Below are 23,738 nucleotides of genomic sequence, written 5' to 3'. Positions count from 1 at the left end.
TTGATAAGTCATCTTAGTGACATCATTCACAAAAGTGCACTCATAGCTTGTTTTAAAATGTCTCTGACAATCTTGCACTTTCTGCTTTGGAAATGACATGAATGTTTGTGCCACTGCTTAATAACTGTTTAATAAATACACTTTTGCTAATTTGACTTAGTTGTGGTTTCCCTCTCTTCATGAAAGTTTAAAGGTAGCATATATGAATGCAGTATGAAGAAGAATGTTTGAATGTAGACACATAGAATTATCATACTGCTGTGATTATATGCATCAAGTGTTCATTCAAGGCTAAGGCAAAATATCCACATATATATGCTGTATCGTGATGTGGACTAAAAATATTGAGATATTAATAAAAGGCCATATCGCCCAGCCCTAGTTAGAATGGGATTTATTTTTTTTTATATATCCACCATCATGTCTTTTATAATGATTGTGAACGATAGAAAAATTCCTCAAAAAAGTGCAGATCTCCTCTAAATTCCAATGATTAGATTTAAGACTTGAAGTGTATGAACATGAAGTGATGAAGCCTACTTGGATGAGAGGACAAAGGTCTTGTAAGACAAAGTGAAGAGTCCAGTTGTGATGGATTGAATGCCCTGAGAATAAAATGTTGTGCTTACTTGGACTGTGATGAAGCTGTGAGGACTCAGGTGGTTTGTCTTCATGCTCTTCAGTCTTCACAGAGACAACAGTCAGTGGAAACTTGCTGACATCAGCCTCCTCCTGCCCTACAGGACACTCTCCTTCCTGACTCATCCACACTTCCTCCTCTTCCTCTTTCATGTGGGGGGGCTGTGGTATCTCCTCTTCCTCTTTAGTGTGAGGGGGCTGCTGAACGTCTGTTGGGTAAATAAGTAAATAAGATAAAGAGAGAATAGAAATAGTTTTGAACTGACACTGTTAACACAATGACATTACTTGTGTTCTTTTGTGTGTTGTGTTAAAAGTGTGTAGCAAAAACAACCAATAAAAACACAGGAAATTCCCAATTGTTTCCTAAAATAATTCAAAAGTGGTACAGTGAGTACACAAACAGACTTGGAAATTTGATGCGGGGCAATTTGAAAAGTTTTTATAAATACGAGGCAGCATTGATTGAAGCATTCTTAACTTCACTGATGTAAAGTGGGTAAATATTGTTTTGTGTATACGGTCTATGACACCTAAACTTTATCTGTAAACTTAACCATATTATTTTAATGCCATAGTTATTACTATAACTAAAATATCCTGGAAATTCAAAAAATCTAATTCCGAAATCACTGCAAAAACATTCATGGTATGTTTTTGTGATCATGCAAAATATTTTTTGGTGGTCAGTTTGTTGGAACTTTCACCAAAAACATGGAGATACTCCATAAAACATTATGGAGTATCTCCATCAACAATTCCTCTTTAGGAATTGGAGACCATCTACGACACGCTGAAGGAAAGTCAGTCACCTTTATGTTCTTTTAATAATTCAAGTTTTGACTACTTTAGTTATTGAAAATAATTGTTTACGTTCACTTATTGATACTTGTAAGTCAGATTTAGGAAGTGAAATTATAACTTTAATTAGATTTGTTTACAGTACAAAATGTATTTAGTGACTGTGTGAGTTTTATGTAAACATGTTGATACAGGTTTACTTCTTGGGGACTGGAACACAGATATGTCCTGAAAGGATGCACCCATTTTTAAAACCTTCACTAAACTGTGCCACCAACATTGTCTCACTTAGCTCATTAAGCAAACTACCAGGGTGAGTGAGTCCTTTTAAACCTTCATAGACCTCCTTGTTACTTCTGACCAGTCTCAAATCACCACAAGTGGAACTACTGTATGTGGCGGCTTAAGTGATCATTCCATCATTTTCTGTACCCATGAAGAACAGAACCGAGGCTAACGGCCACAAAACAAGAGAAGCTAGAATCCTCAAGATCTAGACTAGCAAGGCTTTCAATGACAAACTGCCGAAATAAGACTTGCCTCGGTACTTGCAAGTACACAGGTCTTTGGGTCAATTCCTAACCTCAGAAAAGTAGATAACTTCATAGTCAAAGTGGGTGACAATATTATAACAAACAAAAATGAGATTACCTATCTTGGTTGCATCGTAGAGACTAATCTCTCCAGTGAAAAAATGACTACTAAGGTGGTCAAAGAATCAACCAATGAATTCTGTTCTTACTAGTGTTGTCCCGATACCAATATTATAGTACCGGGACCTATACCAAAATGTATTTCGATACTTTTCAATACTTCTCTGAATAAACGGGACCACAAAAAAAGTACATTATTGGCTTTATTTTAACAAAAAATCTTAGGTTACATTAAACATATGATTCTTATTGAAAGTTTTTCCTAAATAAAATAGTGAACATACTAGACAACTTGTCTTTTAGTAGTAAGTAAACAAACAAAAGCTCCTAATTTAGTCTGCTGAAATGTGCAGTAACATATTGTGTCATTAATATTCTATGACTTTGTCAAAAATTATTAAGGAAAAGTGGTAGAAAATTGATTATTCATCTCCTTGTTCATTTAATATTAATATCTACTTTTTTTTGTTTGTTTTAACATGTGCTATCTACGCTTCCGTTAAAATGTAATAATCACTTTTTTTTCTGTTGTTTGGATACTTTACATTAGTTTTGGACGATACCACAAATTTGGGTATCAATCCGATATCGAGTAATTACAAGATCATACATTGGTCATATTCAAAGTCCTCATGTCTCCGGGGACATATTTCCTGAGTTTATAATCATAATATAAATAAAAAAAAATAAAAAAAGAAAGATGTGATGCCAAAAAATATTAAATAAATAAATGATAAATGGGTTGTACTTGTATAGCGCGTTTCTACCTTCAAGGTACTCAAAGCGCTTTGACACTACTTCCACATTTACCCATTCACACACACATTCACACACTGATGGAGGGAGCTGCCATGCAAGGCGCCAACCAGCACCCATCAGGAGCAAGGGTGAAGTGTCTTGCTCAGGACACAACGGACGTGACGAGGGTGGTACTAGGTGGGAATTGAACCAGGGACGCTCGGGTTGCGCACGGCCACTCTCCCACTGCGCCACGCCGTCCCTATTGATGTAATCATAGCAGTTGTACACTTTAGAGGCGGTATAGTACCGAATATGAATAATGCAGCTGAGATAGGCTCCTCAAGCACCCACTGAGAAAGGGAAAAGCGGTAGAAAATGGATGGATGGATAGTATCGCAGAACTATACTAATACCGGTATACCGTACAACCTTACATGGAAAGATCACCCCGCCGGTGGGTACAAATACACTTAAGACCAACACAAGTCCATTTTAACCCCACTTTGACTACAAAGTTCATGTTTGGTACCGTGAGGCCTTAAAAGCCCTGAAAAACAAACTCCAGACAGCCCAAAACCAAATGATTGGGCTTCTACTCAACCGTCCATATAAGACTCACCTTGCAGCCAACCATTTCCTTAACGTGGGGAGGCTCTTGGTATCTGACAGAGTACATCTTCTTGCAGTTGGTCTGGTGTAGAAGATACACCCTACCACTAAAATACCCATTTACCTGTCTAGATACTTCAAAATATATTCACCATTATAAAACCAGGTAGTTGTACAAATCACATTCAACCCAGATTTCACTCCAAAAAAGGTTCTAATGTGTTTGCCTGCAATACCACCAACATGTGGAAGTCCCTATCAAAAAGAAAACACATTACATGTTGTGGCTACTCGTACCTGGGAATAAACAAAGCCTTTTACCTATTTGAAATTATATTTCCATTTACTTTCTTACAGTATTTGTGTCTACTTTCTACATAGTACTGTGTTGTGTAAATTAAAAAAAATACTTCAACAAAATCAAGCCCAGGCTTTCTTGCAGCAGTGAATGTGTACCGTGATGAAAGTGTACCCTTTCCTATGCAAACTTTTCATAACTCCTTCAATCAATCAATCACACATTGTTCCAAACAGAGAGGAACATCAACCTCAAACTGTCTCCTTTTCATGAAGAATCTAAATCAAAGCATTGCATCATCCCCACAAGACAAAGCATCTTCTGTTGAAAAAGAGTGTTAATTATCAAATATAAAGTTAGTAAAGATGTGAGCGTAAGAAGTCAACAAACCTGTTCTGTGTAACACAACTTGAATTTTCTTGAAAACAGCGTCCAGTAGTTGATATTCTCGCTCATTCTCCTCTTTTTTTGGTCAAAATTCCCCTGCATACTTAGCTATGGTTCTTTCACACATTTTCACACAATCACAACACTTTACTCTCACATTAGATCTCTACTTAGCGATGTGTTGATAACATCCGTGTCATGCCTGTAAATCAGGTTTATGTTTGGTCATGTTTTGTTTTGTTTTTGGACTCTTGCTTCACATTTTGCACTTCCTGGTTTTGTTTGTTTCCATGCCAACCCATTAGTTTCCACCTGGTCCCCTTAGTCACGCCCCGATTCTCAGCCTCTCACACCTGGTTCTAATTACCACAGCAGTATTTAAGTCATTTATTTTCCTTTCCTCGGCCTGGCTTCTTTACCTACTGGACTGTGTTGAATACTCATGACCACGCACCTACCTTTCCTTGCCGGACCCTCATGCTTTGCCACGCTGTTTGTTTGACCACGCCACGTAAGACTTCTTTGTTTATATGCCTCAGTGCTAGTTTTTGGTTTGCCATGTGCCTTTTATAGTATCTTCTGTTTGTTTTGTAGATAGTATTGCCATTGTGCTGTTTTTGTTCTAAGTTTTACCATGGATTATTATCCGCCATCGAGCTTGCTTTTTGTTTTGCCTTTTCTGTATTATAGTGTATAAATAAAAACCATGTACTTACATTCAATTCTCGCCCGTTCGAATCATCCTTTGCGTAGAAGAAGCGAAATAAATCCATGTCACAGTCCTGACAGTCCGTGTCTTTTTGTTAGCAGCTAACAAGCTAAGCTAACTAGCGAGCTAAGCTAACTTACAAGCAAAGTAAGCACGAGAAGCGGCACAGTGCTTCTAGCGCATCGAGACGACTTTATCCTTAATGAAAGAATCAAATATGTATTTTATACGACGTAGATATTTCAAACTGGATAACAAATAATAAGACTGACTTACTAGCGTCTTGCTCACGTCTTTCTCCGTCGATGTGCTTTCACGACAGTTAGCACACTTGACGTTACAAGGCAGTACTGCTCTGTTCTGCTGCCTTCCGTTTACCCCGGAAGCTGTGAATGACGTCACAGCCGAGTGGACGAAGAGGTAGCTCTATATAAGATATTGCGTGCTGCCACTGTTACCATGCTTTTCTTTTACGTAATATTTATTTGAACAACAATGTGATATAAAAGAATGTCTTGTTTTTCAAAAATAAATTCAAAGTATATCAAACAAACCTTTAATGTTGGGGTTCAGTGGCGCCCCCCTGCGACATTCATTGTAATGACAAGAGAGAATGCTGTGCTCTTATTTTCACGGAAACCTGGCTTTCGGACAGCATCCCAGACTCTGCTATCCAGCTAGCAACGCACTCAGTCTACCGTGGAGACCGGACAAAGGCTTCAAGAAAGGCAAGAGGCGGCGTCTGTGTTTACGTGAGTAACAGCTGGTGCTCGGACGTACAGGTGGTTGAAAGACACTGCTCGGACAAGCATTTAAGTCTCACCTTAAAACTCATTTGTATACTCTAGCCTTTAAATAGACTCCCTTTTTCGACCAGTTGATCTGCCGTTTCTTTTCTTTTTCTCCTATGTCCCACTCTCCCTTGTGGAGGGGGTCCGGTCCGATCCGGTGGCCATATACTGCTCGCCTGTGTATCAGCTGGGGACATCTCTGCACTGCTGATCCGCCTCCGCTTGGGATGTTTTCCTGCTGGCTCCGCTGTGAACGGGACTCTCGCTGCTGTGTTGGATCCGCTTTGGACTGGACTCTTGCGACTGTGTTGGATCCATTATGGATTGAACTTTCACAGTATCATGTTAGACCCGCTCGACATCCATTGCTTTCCTCCTCTCCAAGGTTCTCATAGTCATCATTGTCACCGACGTCCCACTGGGTGTGAGTTTTCCTTGCCCTTATGTGGGCCTACCGAGGATGTCGTAGTGGTTTGTGCAGCCCTTTGAGACACTAGTGATTTAGGGCTATATAAGTAAACATTGATTGATTGATTGATTGATGGTGAAATGCAGACCTTTTTATCTGCCAAGGGAGTTTAGTGCAGTGTTTATACTGTCTGTTTGCATCCCGCCACGGGCGGACTCCACTACAGCGCTAAATCTGCTGCATGACGTCATCAGTAAACAAGAGACCGCACACCCTGATGCTGCGTTCACGGTAGCTGGGGATTTTAACCACCGCAACCTAAAGAGTGTCCTCCCAAAATACCATCAATATGTGAACTTTACTACGAGGGAGATAAACACCCTGGACCAGGTGTACTGCAACGTGAGGGGAGCCTACAAGGCTGTACCCAGACCACACTTTGGACTATCTGATCACATCTCAGCTTTTCTACATCCAGCGTCCCAAGCAAGCCCCCCCAGTGAGTAAAACTGTTCAAGTTTGGAATGAAGACACTGAACTAGTGCTTCAGGACTGCTTTGGGAGTACAGACTGGGACATGTTTAAAACTGCTGCTCAGAGGGATGACGGTACTGTGGACATAGAGGAATATGCTTCCAGTGTAACTGGCTACATCAGCACATGTGTGCAAAACATTGTTCCCACAAAACAATACAAGATATACCCAAACCAAAAACCCTGGATTAATGTTCGGTCCAAGCTACATGCCCGCTGCACTGCATTTCTCTCAGGCAACGCTGAGGACTACAAGAAGGCCAGATATGACCTGTGTAAATCCATCAGCAAGGCCAAGGGACAATGCAGACTAAAGCTGGAGGGATTCTACTTCAACACAGATTCCCGACGCATGTGGCAAGGCCTGCAACACATCACAGACTACAAGCAGGGGAGCAGGGGGGTCACAAACAGCCAACGCTCACTGCCAGATGAGCTGAATGAGTTCTACGCACGCTTCGAGGTCCTCAACACCAACTAACAGAGAGGGGTTCTGACCACGGAGCCCATGCAGGACCCACCGCTCACTAGGACAACAGCAGAGGTACGTACAGTTCTGAAGAAAACAAACCCACGGAAGGCAGTCGGCCCAGACAACATCCCTGGCCAGGCCCTCAGGGTGTGTTCATCAGAGCTGGCTGACGTACTTGCTGACATATACAACTTGTCACTAACACAAGCTGTTGTGCCCACCTGCTTCAAGACCACCACCATCGTGCCCCTGCCAAAGAAAAACACTGTGACCTGTCTGTTGCACTCACCCCAATAGTGATGAAGTGCTTCCAGAGGATAGTCATGTCACACATCAAGAAGACCATCCCAGACACACTGGACCCTCTACAGCAGGGGTCACCAACCTTTTTGAAACCAAGAGCTACTTCTTGGGTACTGATTAATGCGAAGGGCTACCAGTTTGATACACACTTAAATAAATTGCCAGAAATAGCCAATTTGCTCAAATTACCTTTAATAAATAAATCTATATATATATGTGGCAGAGGGGTTAGTGCATCTGCCTCACGATACAAAATTCCTGCAGTCCTGGGTTCAAATCCAGGCTCGGGATCTTTCTGTGTGGAGTTTGCATGTTCTCCCCGTACTCCGGCTTCCTCCCACTTCCAAAGACATGCACCTGGGGATAGGTTGATTGGCAACACTAAATGGTCCCTAGTGTGTGAATGTGAGTGTGAAGGTTGTCTGTCTATCTGTGTTGGCCCTGCGATGAGGTGGCGACTTGTCCAGGGTGTACCCCGCCTTCCGCCCGATTGTAGCTGAGATAGGCGCCAGCGCCCCCCGCGACCCCGAAAGGGAATAAGCGGTAGAAAACGGATGGATGGATATAAAAAATGGGTATGTCTATCTGTCATTTTGTTGTAATTTTTTTTCTTTTTAAGGAAGTTTTTTTTGTAGAGAATAAATGATTAAAAAACACTTAATTGAACAGTTTAAAAGAGGAGAAAACACGAAAAAATTAAATTTATATTTTGAAAAATTGTTTATCTTTAAAATTCAAATTTCAACCGAAAAAAATGAAGAAAAAAACTAGCTAATTTGAATATTTTTGAAAAAAATAAAAAAACAATTTATGGAACATCATTAGTAATTTTTCCTGATTAATATTAATTTTAGAATTTTGATGACATGTTTTGAATAGGTTAAAATCCAATCTGCACTTTGGGATATTTTTAACAAAGACAAATAATTATTTCTTCTAGATTTTCCATAAGAAAAATGTTAAAAGAAATTCAAAATATTGATATTAGATATAATTTGATTCTACAGATTTTCTAGATTTGCCAGAATAATTTCTTTGAATTTTAATCATAAGTTTGAAGAAATATTTCACAAATATACTTTGTCGAAAAAACAGAAACTAAAATGAAGAATTATATTAAAATGTATTTATTATTCTTTACAATAAAAAAAAAATACTTGAACATTGATTTAAATTTTCAGGAAAGAAGAGGAAGGAATTGAAAAGGTAAAAAGGTGAATGTGTTTAAAAATCCTCAAATCATTTTTAAGGGTGTATATTTTCTCTAAAATTGTCTTTCTGAAAGTTATAAGAAGCAAAGTAAAAAAATAAATAAATGAATGTATTTAAACAAGTGAAGACCAAGTCTTAAAATATTTTCTTGGATTTTCAAATTCTATTTGAGTTTTGTCTCTCTTAGAAATAAAAAGGTCGAGCAAAGCGAGACCAGCTTGCTAGTAAATAGATACAATTTAAAAAATAGAGGCAGCTCACTGGTAAGTGCTGCTATTTGAGCTATTTTTAGAACAAGCCAGCGGGCGACGCATCTGGTCCTAACAGGCTACCTGGTGCCCGTGGGCACCGCGTTGGTGACCCCTGCTCTACAGTTTGTCTACCGGCAGAATCGGTCCAGTGAGGTTGCAGTCAACCCCGTCATCCACACCACCCTCACCCACGTAGAGGGCAAGGACACCTATGCCAGGCTATTATTCATCGACTACAGCTCTGCTTTTAACACGGTCATCCCACAAAAACTCACTGCTAAACTCCTCACTGTTGGTCTGACACCAACTCTCTGTGACTGGGTCCTGAACTTTCTCACAAACCGGCCCCAGTCAGTCAGTATCGGCAACCAGACATCAGACACAAAGGTTCTAAGCATTGGGACCCCCCAAGGCTGCGTGCTGAGCCCCCTATTGTACACCCTCTTCACACACCACTGTGTGGCCTCCCAGAACAACACCACTATCATCAAGTTAGCAGAGGATACTACGGTCGTCGGACTGATCACCGGGGGATCTGAGGCAGCGTACAGAAGGGAGTTAGCGGAACTGGTGGCCTGGTGTCAGGATAATAATCTCTCCTTGAACACAGACAAGACCAATGCGATGATTATTGACCCACGGAGAAGGAGTGCACAGTACATTCCTCTGTACATAGGGGGACAAAGGTGGACAGGGTGAAAACCTGTAAATTCCTCGGGACCCACATCAGCGAGGACCTCACCTGGGGACACAACACCCAACAAACAAAAAAGAAAGCCCAGCAGCGACTGTACTTCCTAACAAGGCTGAGAAAATTTGGCATGCCACCCAAAATTCTCAGCGACTTCTATAGAAGTACGTTTGAGAGTGTCCTTACCAGCTCAATCACGGTCTGGTATGGAAACTGCACTGCTAAGGACAGGAAGGCACTCCAGCGAGTGATTAAAACTGCTCAGTACATATCAGGAGCAGCCTTCCCCTCACTACAGGACATGTACTCTACCAGGGCCACCAGGAGAGCACACATCATCATCAAGGACAGTACACAGTCTCTTCAGCCTCCTACCATCAGGCAGACCATATAGGAGCCTGACATCCAGAACTACCAGACTGACTAACAGTTTCTACCCACAGGCCATCAGGCTTGTGAATGCTAACTCATGAATGCTAGCTTCCCCCAACCCTCCGTCTTTACTTTTGTCTTTTTGAAGAAAAGACAGCTACTTTGACCACAACTGTGAACCATCACTGTAGACACTTTTCACCTTTGATCAATAAAGACACGTTAACTGCTGCTGTGACCCAAGGTCACCTCCATATTTATACTGTTGACTGTCAATCCGAATGTGCAATAATGTTATGTTACTTACTGTGCCTTGTATATACATTTTTATTTTTATTTTTAGCTAAGTACCGTGTGACTTGTGGACTAGCAAAGTAAGATTTTCATTGTACGGCAAACTGTGTGTTTAACTGTGCATATGACAATAAACTATCTTGAATCTTCAATCAAAAAGGGATTTGATGTAATATTTTGATATTTACACATCGCATATTTACACACACGCATTTTACTAGAATGTCCTTATGACCATTAGATATATCAATATCAAGTACCTACTGTACTGTTTACTTGTTGAAATACCATTTTTAGAGCAAATATCTACCCAAATGGCCACTTTGTTGCTGCCAAAAATGTATTTTAAGTAATAGTTTGATATTGACACATCTCATCTCTGCATATTTTACTAGAATACTCTTGTGAGCATTATATATATATATATAAATCAAGTACCTACTGTACTGTATACTTGTGGAAATACCCTTTACAAAGCTAAATTATACCGAAACAACCACTCTGCTGCTGCCAAAATTTGATTTCAAGTAATATTTTGATACTGACAAATCTCATCTCTGCATAGTTTACTAGAATACCCTTATGATAAAATAAATGGGTTGTACTTGTATAGCGATTTTCTACCTTCAAGGTACTCAAAGCGCTTTGACACTATTTCCACATTTACCCATTCACACACACATTCACACACTGATGGAGGGAGCTGCCATGCAAGGCACTAACCAGCACCCATAAGGAGCAAGGGTGAAGTGTATTGCTCAGGACACAACGGACGTGACGAAGATGGTAGTAGGTGGGGATTGAACCAGGGACCCTCGGGTTGCGCACGGCCACTCTCCCACTACGCCACGCAGTCCCTATGAGCATTATGAGCATTACATCTATCAAAATCAAGTACCTACTGTACTGTTTACTTGTTGAAATACCCTTTTTAGAGCTAAAAAGTACCCAATTTGCCACTTTACTGCGACCAATAATTGATTCCATATGATATTAACAATAATAACAAAATTGTCAGAATAATTGTATATGAGTTCAGCGCCCCCCACAATCCCAAAAGGGAATAAGCGGTAGGAAATAGATGGATGGAAGTTATAAAAAAACTTTTGTGTTCCATTGAGTTCAGGTCCCCTGCGAGAAGACCAAAGCTGTCTTTCATCTTATCAAACAAAAGGCTTGTAAAACTCCACTGTCTGCAATGGGATGCAACATGGAGGTTTCGGTTTCTTTGATCTATTGACAGCCACAGGAAGACCTTTTCCTGACCTGAGATCTACAAAGCAGAGGGAGCAGACCTTTTCTTTAAACTGTTTACGACCGAGTGCAAAAGCTGTTTACGACCCCCCTCCCTTTAAAAACAGCTGCAGCTATGTAATCAGAAAAGGCCCAAATAAAAGAGGAAGCGTGGAACTCCCTCGTCAGAGCGTGGTGGGAAACTGTACGAAGTTGCAGCCCAGACGTTTCTCCTCATGAGCTAAATTGAATCCTGTCTCTGTTTGATTTCTTTGCTTCTTGTCTTGTCAAATAGATGTCATCGGTGTTTGAACCTGACAAAAATGTCAAAGCATTTCTCTAAAACACAATATTATACATTCTGAAAATGTAAACGATAGCAAGAATATACCTACACATTTCAGAAAATTTCACTCGCAAACACTTTGTTTGGAAGATGTGTACTGCCATTTTTTTTGCCCTTTGAGACGCTTGGGATTTAGGGCTGTATAAATAACATTGACTGATTGATACTGAACAAAAAGGCTAAATAGCTAAATAAAACTGTCACTGAACATCTTAGTGTGATGTCATTCTGTGACAGACGAATGGAACACAGTTTCCACATGGTGAGGACATTGATGGTCTGACTCACTGTCCTACGAATTACCTCAACTTCTGCCTAGACGTGACCTGCCCTGCTAAGACTGTTCAGTGCTACCCTAATGACAAACCCTGGGTAACACAGGAGGTTCAAGCTGTGCTCAACAAGAAGAAAGCTGCCTTCAGGAGTGGAGACAGGGAGGCAATGAGAGCAGCACAGCGGGAGGTGAGAGGACGCGTGAGGAAGACTAGGGACAGCTACAGGAAGAAGCTGGAGCAGAACAACATGATGGAGGTCTGGGAAGGTGTGAAAACCATCACAGGCCACAAGACAAAGACCAGAGCAGTAGGGGGGACAATAGAGAGGGCCAAATGAGATGAAGAACTTCTTCAACCGGTTTAACCAGTACTGTTCTCCCCACCCCCCAATCCTCATTGCATCCACCCCCTTTTCTTCTCCCCCTCCCCAGCCATGGTTGCAACCCCCTCCTCCTCCTCCACCTCTACGCAAACATTAGTCATCTCTGTGGACCAGGTCAGAGGTCAACTGAGGAAGCTGCATCATAGTTTCTGGTGCGCACAAGATACATATCTCAAAAAAAATTGTACCTATGTCCCTTTAGGAGCTCTGTAATTTTTTAAATGATCAGCATGTCATCTTTTATGTGAAATTGTTATTCAAATAAAGATTGCAAAAAAGAAAACTATAGTAGTGACAACATGCAGGAACATAACTGACGTGAAACAAAAAAAATGGAAGTGACCTTGTCTCTGCACACGCGTGCATTGATCATGTCTTCTTGAACCGATCGAGCAGGGATTCTAAAACTGTGGTACGTGTACCACTAGTGGTACGCGGGTATCACCTAATGGTACGCCAAATATTATTTCATTTTTTATGTACATTGTTTTATTTTCCAACATGCAAATACTGTGTTACTGTTCAAACTGTGTGTAATGTTACAGTAACTAAAATATTAAATATACTTGTTAAATAATGTGTCTTCCTTGTTATTAATGAATAATTAAGGCCTACTACGCTACTGTACTTTATTGCTGTTCATGATGGTGGTACTTGGAAATCCAAGTATTTTCTGAGTTAGTACTTGGTGAAAAAAGTTTGACAACTACTGATGTAGTGAAGTTGTAAACTAAATTGGCAGACACCATTTTGTTATACCCAAACAGCGTCTGCTCATACATCGCGCTTCCAACGAGATCCCGTTCTTTCCCCCGAGTTAGAAAGTTCCAGAACTGTTCACGTTATACCATCTCATCTCATTGTGCAACATGTGAATGTTTGAAGTGGAACTAAATGTGATCTCTGAAAGGGGTACACATTATTACCAAAGCAGGGCCCCCGTCCACATATACAATACTACTACATATCGTATGAAAGACAACATTATTTTTGTTTTTTTAATTATAAGTGTGCCAAATCACCTATATTTGAACATTATCTAGTGGAAATGACTGCCGTCTGATAATCACATCAATAACACAATAAAAATCATGTGTCTGAGTACACCTATTGATAAATTATTAATCTAACACGTCATGTTCATGATGAAATATAAAGTTAGTAAAGATGTGAGAGTAAGAAGTCAACAAACCTGTATTGTGTAACACAACTTGAGGTTTTTGATGTGGTCGCTCCTTCTCCTCTTTAGTTGGACAAAGTTCCTCCTCGTACTCTGCTATGGTTCTTTCACACATTTTCACACAATCACAACACTTTACACTCACACTTGATCTTAACTAAGCGATGTGTTGATCAAATCCGCGTCTCTTTGTTAGCGGCTAACAAGCTAAGCTAACTAGCATGCTAAGCTAACTAGCGCGCTCAAACAACGAGCAATCTAAGCGGGCCTAATAATGTCCAAAGTTGAGTGAGACGAGTGGAGTTGATGCTGACACGGAGGATGAATAAAGTGTAGTTAGTAGATGTGCCGAGGCTTAGAAGCGTGTGTGGAGTAAAGGAGGACTTTGCTGCGAGGAGCATATCCTCCACGCATGCGTCACTTAGGGGCGGGGCCAACGAGTCATCGTGATGGGCAAGTCATGAACGATTCATTCTAAATGTATGTTTTCATGGTGTCTACACAAAAAAATCACGGCCACCAATGATCCATCCATCCCTTTATCGACTGTGTGTCCCTTTAGGGATGGCGGGGTGTACTGGAGCCTATCTCAGCTGCATTCAGGCGGAAGGCGCCGTACACCCTGGACAGGTCGCCATCTCATCGCAGGGCCAACACAGATAGACAGACAAGTATATCAACTGTACTTGATTTTAAATCTGATAAATATCATTCAACAACAACACAATTTGCAGACTGTAATTACTGGTTCGCTGGTTTGCTGGTTTTACTGGAGTAAAGTATTATTGTCTATTGTGAGCGAACTGTGGTGCTGAATTTCCCCAGGGATCAATAAAGTACTTTCTATTCTATTCTAAAATTCTGCATCCGAGAGATCACAACCATTGCAGCCATGCGTCCAAAACGTAAGGACAAGCATAAGTAAAGTGTCTGTTATTTTACAATGTAATAATGTATTTAAGAAGAAAGGCCGCCTGTTAACAGCAGAGTGTCGGTGAGGCACACACTCTCAGGAATGCATGGGGGAAAGGTTGGAGACAAGCGGGAAACTCTTAGTTATAGGCCATAAGGTGAACCAGGAAAAAGTGGCTAGAAAGTGATTTTCGTTCCCACGTCCGGGCACTACTCTTTTTTTGCCTACACAATGCCATTGTGGACATTAGGTTAAACGTTCTCCGCAAAATATCCTGGCAGTTTTTTTAAGAGCCATAAATGTATAAAAATAGGAATGATAAAAAAACGAAAATCTTATGCAGCTATTTTTTCTTGTAAATATATTTACATTCATTCTGGAAACAGACTCTCTCTAACAAATTGACATTAATGCATATACCTAACATTTGATACAGGTATTTTAGCATTGGTATACTTTAATTTAAATTTAAACCATGAAACATATAAAACAAATGAAAAAAAATGCTTCAAAGTAAGTGAATAGCAACCTGTACAATTGAACATACACATGGTACATTTTGCTTAACAATAATGTTTTATACATTAAAATTTTCAGCAGATAATTTGTTGTAAGAGGAAGTAAAGAAATAAAATAAAATAAAGAACACTTTGGCCCAAAATGGCTGACAACAATCAAAATATCGAATAATGACGAAAAATGGAAATACAACAAAAAGTGCATTACAGTTTAGAATCTGTACACAATATGGTATAAAACAATGTTTACATGAACAAAACAATGTGTTTATGTCACAGCAGGTCTTGGGTATTTTTTTATATATTTGTTTTTATTATTTTGTCTTAACTTAGCACATTGTTAAAGCCATATCTCAAGAATTATTTGATGGATTTTCCTCAAATTTGGCACAAACTCAAACTATGATTATTATATATGTTAAGGTCAAGTGCACTGTAACCTCACATTCTATTTTTAAAGCATTTCACTTAAGTAACTAAAAAAAAAGAAATAGCAAAATACTCTGAGGGATTTTTCTCAAATGGGGCAAAACTCAAATTTTTATTTGAGAACTAACTAAATAAGTGTGAATTTGCGTATTCTGAACGAGGGAGACATTGTTCATCTCTTAGCTTTCACTATCATCAGAACCTCCGACCTTTAGATGCAAAATACATAATGTCTCGACAAACAGATATCACTTTGGAGCGACAGCTGAGCAGCGCTGTTTGAAGTTGTGTACTCTTTTCAAAGATATGGAACTCTTTTCGAAGAAAATCTTTTGAAGACAAGAACAAAGTCACAGGCCAGCATGAAGTAAAGGTATGTAATATATGGCCATATAACAGTGTGTGCACACAAAGACAGCAACAAAAAATCCAATGCATTGGTGGTTAGTGGGTATTTTCCAGGAGATGTTGTGAATGATTGCAACCCGTTCGTGGGTACATTTAAAATACAAGGTGGTGTTTTATGATTCCTTGTGCAAGCCCATTCGTGGGTGAGGTTTTGGTTTGAACAAATGCAAATGAATAATTGCGGTTTTGATGTTTGGTGTTTTGAGTGACATTAACAAGGTTTCCATATATTTGATCTGATTTTGAATTGTGGGTTGTGCATAATCATGGATCCTGGGAAAGGAAAATACAATGCTTTGGAAATGCATGATCATGTGTTAATGGAGTCAAAAGTAACGCATTCAATGTGTGATACAATTAAAGGTCAAATGGAACCCTCACAGGCTGAACTGTCAGAAATGATTGAAAATCAGTCACAACCTGCAGAGATGGAAAAACAGGTGGACACAGATCATACTTACCAACACTCCTGGATTTTCCGGGAGACTCCCGAAATTCAGCGCCTCTCCCGAAAACCTCCTGGGACAATTTTCTCCCGAAATTCAGGCGGAGCTGGAGGCCACGCCCCCTCCAGCTCCATGCGGACCTGAGTGACGTGTATAAAGAGCGTGTCTGCCCAATGATGTTATAACTGTAAAATGATCGAGGGCGAGTTATTGGTTTCTTATGTGGGTTTATTGTTAGGCAGTTTCATTAACGTCCTCCCAGCGCGGTAAAACAACATACAACAACAGCAGTCCATTTTCGTCTACCGTAAAGCAGTTTGTCTGCCAAACAGCATTGTTGTGAAACTCTTAAACAGGACAATACTGCCATCTACTGTACATGCATATGGTTAGAAAAAGGATGGACGATTCAACCCTTAACTCAACAATGAGTAGATGAGTGTTGTGTGTGTGTAAATGTGTAAATAAATGAACACTGAAATTCAAGTGTGTATTTTATATATATATATATATATATATATATATATATATATATATATATATATATATATATATATATATATATATATATATATATATATATATATATATATATGTGGTGTTTTGTGTTGTGGTTTGTGCAGCCCTTTGAGACACGAGTGATTTAGGGCTATATAAATAAACATTGATTGATTGATTGATTGATTGATTGATTGATTGATATATATGAAATACTTGACTTGGTAAATCTATGAATCTAGCGGTAAATATACTCCTTCCCTCTTAACCACGCCCCACCCCGACGATGCCCCCCACCCCCACCCCCCACCTCCCGAAATCGGAGGTCTCAAGGTTGGCAAGTATGACACAGATCAAACATCTGATGTAAAAAAACGCACAGTGAAAATGACACCAAAAGCCCTAATGCACAGAATTGAAACAGTTGAGAAGGAGAGGAGATCTAAATTAAACAAGGCAAGCAACATGCAGAAACATATCCTGGAAATGATGGAAAATGGAGAGGACAAAATGGACGTGCAATCTGCTTTCACCAAATATCTCAATGTTATAAAGGAAACCGCAAGTGCACACACATCCCTCCTACCAATTCTACCAACAGAGGACCAAATCAATCACGACATATGGTACAAAGCCAAATTAATCAATCTACATGAATTCATTGAGCATGTTAACACCTGGATAAAAACACCAACCCTGGAAAATATGGAGGATTTCCAAAACGAAATTAATCCAAATGACAGCATTAGTAATATAAGTCACAAATCACATGGGAGTCACACACGGTCTGGTTCTAGTAATTCTAGAACCTCCTCAGTTCGCAGACAGGCAGAGGCCGACAGGGCTGCCCTCGCTGCCTTGGAAGAGGAGGAGGAAAAGATCAAAAAGAAATTGGAAGAGGAGAGGGAAAGAATCAGAAAGAAAAAGGAAATGATGGACCTGGATGCTCAATTGGCAGCTGCTGATGCAAAATTAGCAGTTTTAAAAGCGTCCAGCCTTCATGCTTCCTCACACACAGCATCTGATGGCATGAGCTCCTACTTAAAAAGAACCAAGGAACCAGCAGTCACTCTCAACCCCCAGGCTCAAGACTATCAACCCCTCACACAGCAGCAGTCAAGCCAAGCTTTACCAACACAGTCCATCCACCATCCACCTGAGCAACTACAAATATCAATCAATCAATGTCAATCAATGTTTATTTGTATAGCCCTGTGGAGATCCTCGTCCTGGATCCTCCATTCCCTCCCCGGAAACACCACGCCTGGTTCAGTGGTTACACACTTTTTATTTCTTTACAATTTATTTTTGTGCTCAATGTCTCTTTCAGCTTTTCAGCTCTCAATGACATGCGTTTCTCCTGATCTCCTTCGTCTGGCTCTCACTCCTCAATCGCCAGCCCCTCTCATGGTTTCCAACGCTGCTGATAAAGGAAACAGGTGATTAGATAACTCGTCCCAGCTGAGGTATCTGCTCACCTGATTGTATTTAATATTCATACTCTATACCTTCTTTCTCTCATTTTCTATCTGTTTTCACCTTCGTTCTCTCCTTTTCTCCCTATTTTTACTTTTATTCTCAACTTTTCTCTCAATCTTTGTCAATCCAATCCAATCCAATCCACTTTATTTATATAGCACATTTAAACAACAAGAACGTTTCCAAAGTGCTGCACAGCCATGTTAAAAACAATATTAAAAAAACAATTTTATGTTCCACCAATGACTGAATAAAAACACAAAATAAATAAATATAAAACCAATATAAAAACAAAATATGATTAAAAACAATTTTAAAGGGTAAAAGCAATTAAAACAGTAAAATAGAAATCAAAGTGTATAAAAAACACAGAGGACAACAGAGGACAGAGGACCACACAACTCACATAGTTTTAAAAGCCAAAGAATAAAAGTGGGTGTTAAGACGAGACTTAAAACACTCCACTGTGGAAGCAGTTTGAACATGGAGGGGCAGAGTGTTCCAGAGCTTAGGGCCGACCACAGAGAAGGCCCTGTCTCCCCTGGTCTTAAGTCTGGTTTTGGGCACCACGAGCTGGAACTGGCTCTCGGACCTCAGAGCGCGCGCAGGAATGTAAATTTGGATGAGGTCCGAGATATATTGAGGTGCCAGTCCATGTAAAGATTTAAAAACAAACAGCAATGTTTTAAAATCAATTCTAAAATGAACAGGGAGCCAGTGCAAACTCTGAAGAATTGGGGTTATATGCTGGCGTTTCCTGGCCCCTGTTAAAAGTCCTGCTGCCGCGTTCTGGACTAACTGCAACCGGGAGAGAGCTTTTTGGCTAATGCCAGCATAAAGTGCATTGCAGTAGTCCAGGCCACTTCAAATAAAAGCATGCACGACTTCTTCAAGAAGGTTAAAAGATAAAAACGGTTTAACCTTTACTAAAAGACGAAGGTGATAAAAACACGATTTTAAAACGCTATTGACTTGTTTGTCTGGTTTAAAATGGCTGTCTATAGTGACGCCAAGGCTGGTGACTTTGGGACACACATCATTTTGCAATGGTCCCAAGTCAGTGAGGGCCGGACCAAAAACTAAAATTTCCGTTTTTCCCTCATTCATTATTAAAAAATTCTGGGCTAACCAAGCCTTGACGTGGCATAGACAGTTAAGAAGGGTGCCAGGGGGCCGTGGCCTTTTGAAATCGTCATATAAATTTGGCAGTCATCTGCATAAAAGTGATAAAACACTCCATGTTTCTTAAAAATATCTCCAAGAGGAAGGAGATAAAGAGCGAACAGGATGGGGCCTAAAATAGATTCCTGGGGGACACCACAGTAAAGCGGGGCAGAAGAGGAGGTGGCGTCCCCCAGCCTGACAGAGAAGGACCTCTCAGACAGGTAAGATCTGAACCACTGTGACGCAGTCCCCCTGACACCCACACAGTCTCTCAGGCGCTCTAAAAGAATTGTGTGGTCGACTGTGTCAAAGGCAGCTGTAAGATCTAAAAGCACTAAAATGGCAGAGCTGCCAGAATCAGACATTAAAAGCAAGTCATTAAAAACCTTTAAAAGTGCAGATTCAGTACTGTGCAAAGCTTTGTATCCAGACTGAAATGGATCGAAAGTGCTATTTTCATCTAAAAAAGGCTGCAGTTGTGCAGAACACATTTCTACAAAATCTTTGACACAAAAGGTAATTTGGAAATGGGCCGATAATTTGACAAACTTGTCGGATCAAGACTTGGCTTTTAGGAGATGCTGCTGCCAACAGAATCGCCGCACTTCTGTCGTTGTTTTTTTTTTTTTGCCATTTATCGTCGTCGGAGATCATTTCCGCCGTCTGGGAATATTTTGATCATATATCGGAAAAAAAGGTATTTGTGTTCATTTTCTTGTCGTTTCATTAAGTCTCCACTGGAGACTCTCCGGTATTGTCCCGCCCACACAACCATCCTATTAATTACATTAAAACACAACAGTAACTGATTTCTCCGGTAGCTGAGTTGGTAGAGTGAAGGACCACAAGTGTTCATATTGAATCCCATTGGGCGGTTGTTCGAGTCCAGCTCGGCCCCAGTTACTTTTTACCATGACTTGCTTAACGTGGACCCCGATTTAAACAAGTTGAAAAACTTATTGGGGTGTTACTATTTAGTGGTAAATGGTACGGAATATGTACTGAACTGTGCAATCTACTAATACATAAAAGTTTCAATCAATCGATCAACAGTGCGTATTCAGAGCGCATGTTAAAAAAAAATCCCAGTCCACAAGTAGATAGATAGATAGATAGATAGATAGATAGATAGATAGATAGATGGATGGATGGATGGATGGATAGATAGATAGATAGATAGATAGATGGATGGATGGATGGATGGATGGATGGATGGATGGATGGATGGATGGATGGATGGATGGATGGATGGATGGATGGATGGATGGATGGATGGATGGATAGATAGATAGATAGATAGATAGATAGATAGATAGATAGATAGATAGATAGATAGATAGATAGATAGATAGATAGATAGATAGATAGATAGATAGATAGATAGATAGTACTTCATTGATTCCTTCAGGAGAGTTCCTTCAGGAAAATTAAAATTCCAGCAGCAGTGTACAGAGTTAAGATCAATTTAAATATAAGTAAAAAGTAAATAATGGGGGTTTAAATGGAAACAAAAAAGAGAAATATTACAATGAGAATAAAAACTAAAAAGCAACAATGGGAATAACAATATAACAGTAAAATAAGAATATAACAAGACAAAGTAGGCAGTAGTGACCATGTTATGAAAAGGTATTGCACTGTTATTGTTTTGCATCCCCTGTCATCCTAGTACCCCCCGCCCCCCGCCCCAGAGAGGAGTTGTACAGTCTAATGGCGTGTGGGACAAAGGAGTTTTTGAGTCTATTAGTCCTGCACTTGGGATGAAGCAGTCTAGAACTGAACAGGCTCCTCTGGCTGCTGATAACACTATGCAGAGGGTGACTGGCATCATCCAGGATGCTCACTAGTTTGTCAACAGTCCTCTTCTCTGCCACCCTCACCAGTGAGTCCAGTTATATTCCCATTGTAGAACCGGCCCGCCTGATCAGTTTCTCAAGTCTGGAGCTGTCCTTCTTAGATGTACTGCCTGTAGAGATTTTTACTGTCCAGCAGATGTCAGTATTTAGTGACACAGTATTGACACAGTATCAATACAGTTTTGCAATGTGTCCAAACGATACATGAAGCCTCATCAACCCATCACTACTTATTAGCGTCCTGCTCACGTCTTTCTCAGTCCATGTGCTTTCACGACAGTTGGCACACTTGACGTTACAAAGCAGTACTGTTCTGTTCTGCTGCCTTCCTTTTTTTTTTTTTGAATCTTTATTTATACATTTCAACAATTACAAACAGTAAGCCAAACAACAATATAAAACATTATAAAACATTATAAAAAAATTATGCCACACCGGTCTGCTCTCACTTGGCCTTAGTGAGAGCAGACCGGTGTGGCATAATGCGGCTCCAGCTCAGCGACGACGGCTGGTTGTAGAGGAGGTACGTCGGCATGAGCAGGCAGCAAGATGTGCAAAGGCTATCTCACAAGTTAAGCAAGGACAGTGGATGAGCTGGGAAGGAGTCGAGAGGAGAAGGCTCTCATGGAGGGAGCTGTTGGGCATGGAGGCAGTTCACATCAGCTTCATCTTACGCTCCACTTATGATGTCCTTCCCTCCCCCTCCAACCTCAAACAGTGGTATGGGGAGGACCCTACATGCCCCCTCTGTCCATCTCCAGCTAACCTCAAACACATTCTCGTTGGCTGCAAGACAAGTCTGTCACAAGGGCGCTACATCTGGCGGCACAACCAGGTTCTGAAGTGCCTAGCAGCCACGTTAGAAGCCAGAAGAGCGAAGATCAATGCCCTGCCCCCGCCAAAAGTACATCCTACAGCCACAAGAGAGTTCATCCGAGAAGGTGCAGAGTCCACCAAAGGCCATATAACAGACATAGGCCAGCTCGGAAGGGCTCGTGACTGGAAAATGGCGGTGGATCTTGATCAAAAGCTCTGCTTTCCTTCAGAGATAGCCATGTCAAACCTCAGACCAGACATTGTGCTCTGGTCCTCCTCACTGCGTATTGTGTATATAATAGAACTCACGGTTCCCTGGGAGGCTGCTGTGGAGGAGGCATTCGAACGCAAAAGCCTTAAGTACACCAAACTGGCAGCAGATGCTGAGCAGAATGGATGGAAAGCCAAGGTCTGCCCAGTGGAAGTTGGCTGCAGAGGCTTTGTGGGCCAGACAACAATCAGGCTGCTTAAGGACATCGGATTTCGAGGCCAAACCCTGCGAAACACCATCAAAGCCCTCTCAGGAGCAGCAGAGACAGCCAGTCGGTGGCTGTGGGTGAAGAGGAGAGACACCATCTGGGGATGTAGTAAGACCTACATCACATAATGGTTAAAAGCAGAGGGGGGCTCACCTGGGACGCCAGGTGTTGCCGATGAGCCCTCTGGAGGTGTCGTGGGCCTATCATTGAAACGCCGGTGAAGGAGGGTGCCCACCTGATGACCCCAATGAAGCTGACAACCATTACCCTTCCTCCTCTCTGCCCCGCATCTTACAATCCCAACCAGGTCTAACACCACAACCACTCTGAGGCAGCGCTGAAGGAGGTAGCCTATTATTTCCACTCTACTCAGGTTATCTTGTATCATGGGATTGTTCTATCTAGTCCTAAAATTGAACTTTGCATCCCCTGTCATCCTAATACCCCCCGCCCCCCGCCCCCGCCCCAGAGAGGAGTTGTACAGTCTAATGGCGTGTGGGACAAAGGAGTTCTTGAGTCTATTAGTCCTGCACTTGGGATGAAGCAGTCTAGAACTGAACAGGCTCCTCTGGCTGCTGATAACACTATGCAGAGGGTGACTGGCATCATCCAGGATGCTCACTAGTTTGTCAACAGTCCTCTTCTCTGCCACCCTCACCAGTGAGTCCAGTTTCATTCCCATTGTAGAACCGGCCCGCCTGATCAGTTTCTCAAGTCTGGAGCTGTCCTTCTTAGATGTACTGCCTGTAGGGATTTTTACTGTCCAGCAGATGTCATTATTTAGTGACTCAGTATTGACACAGTATCAATACAGTTTTGCAATGTGTCCAAACGATACATGAAGCCTCATCAACCCATCACTACTTATTAGCGTCCTGCTCACGTCTTTCTCAGTCCATGTGCTTTCACGACAGTTGGCACACTTGACGTTACAAAGCTGTACTGCTCTGTTCTGCTGCCTTCCTTTTTTTTTTTTTAAATGTTTATTTATACATTTCAACAATTACAAACAGTAAGCCAAACAACAATATAAAACATTATAAAACATTATAAAAACAGTACAAAACAGCGCCAGGGGGTTGTAAATTCAAAATAACAAAAATAGAATACAAACAAATATATATATATAATAAACAAAGTGCAAAGCCAT

General features: G+C 40.8%; 3 protein-coding genes across 5 annotated transcripts in view; 1 reads left to right on the top strand and 2 right to left on the bottom strand.

Annotated features, from left to right (window-relative positions):
• The window catches only part of LOC133546799 (gastrula zinc finger protein XlCGF57.1-like), a 60,902-nt gene extending 46,878 nt beyond the window's left edge, over positions 1 to 14,024 (bottom strand). The window contains exons 1-2 of the mRNA XM_061892628.1: positions 13,595 to 14,024; positions 630 to 848 (exon numbers count right to left, since the gene is read on the bottom strand). Coding sequence (XP_061748612.1) covers positions 630 to 848; positions 13,595 to 13,697 — 322 coding nt within the window. The 5' untranslated portion in view covers positions 13,698 to 14,024. The remainder of the gene's footprint in view (positions 1 to 629; positions 849 to 13,594) is intronic.
• Positions 1 to 23,738, bottom strand: part of LOC133546787 (gastrula zinc finger protein XlCGF57.1-like) — a 297,001-nt gene that overhangs the window by 98,579 nt on the left and 174,684 nt on the right. The window lies entirely within an intron of this gene.
• The window catches only part of LOC133546790 (zinc finger protein 391-like), a 277,556-nt gene that overhangs the window by 163,439 nt on the left and 90,379 nt on the right, over positions 1 to 23,738 (top strand). The window lies entirely within an intron of this gene.

Source organism: Nerophis ophidion, unplaced genomic scaffold, assembly GCF_033978795.1.
Source record: "Nerophis ophidion isolate RoL-2023_Sa unplaced genomic scaffold, RoL_Noph_v1.0 HiC_scaffold_43, whole genome shotgun sequence".
NCBI lineage: Eukaryota > Metazoa > Chordata > Actinopteri > Syngnathiformes > Syngnathidae > Nerophis > Nerophis ophidion.
This window is presented reverse-complemented; position numbering and strand designations above follow the sequence as displayed.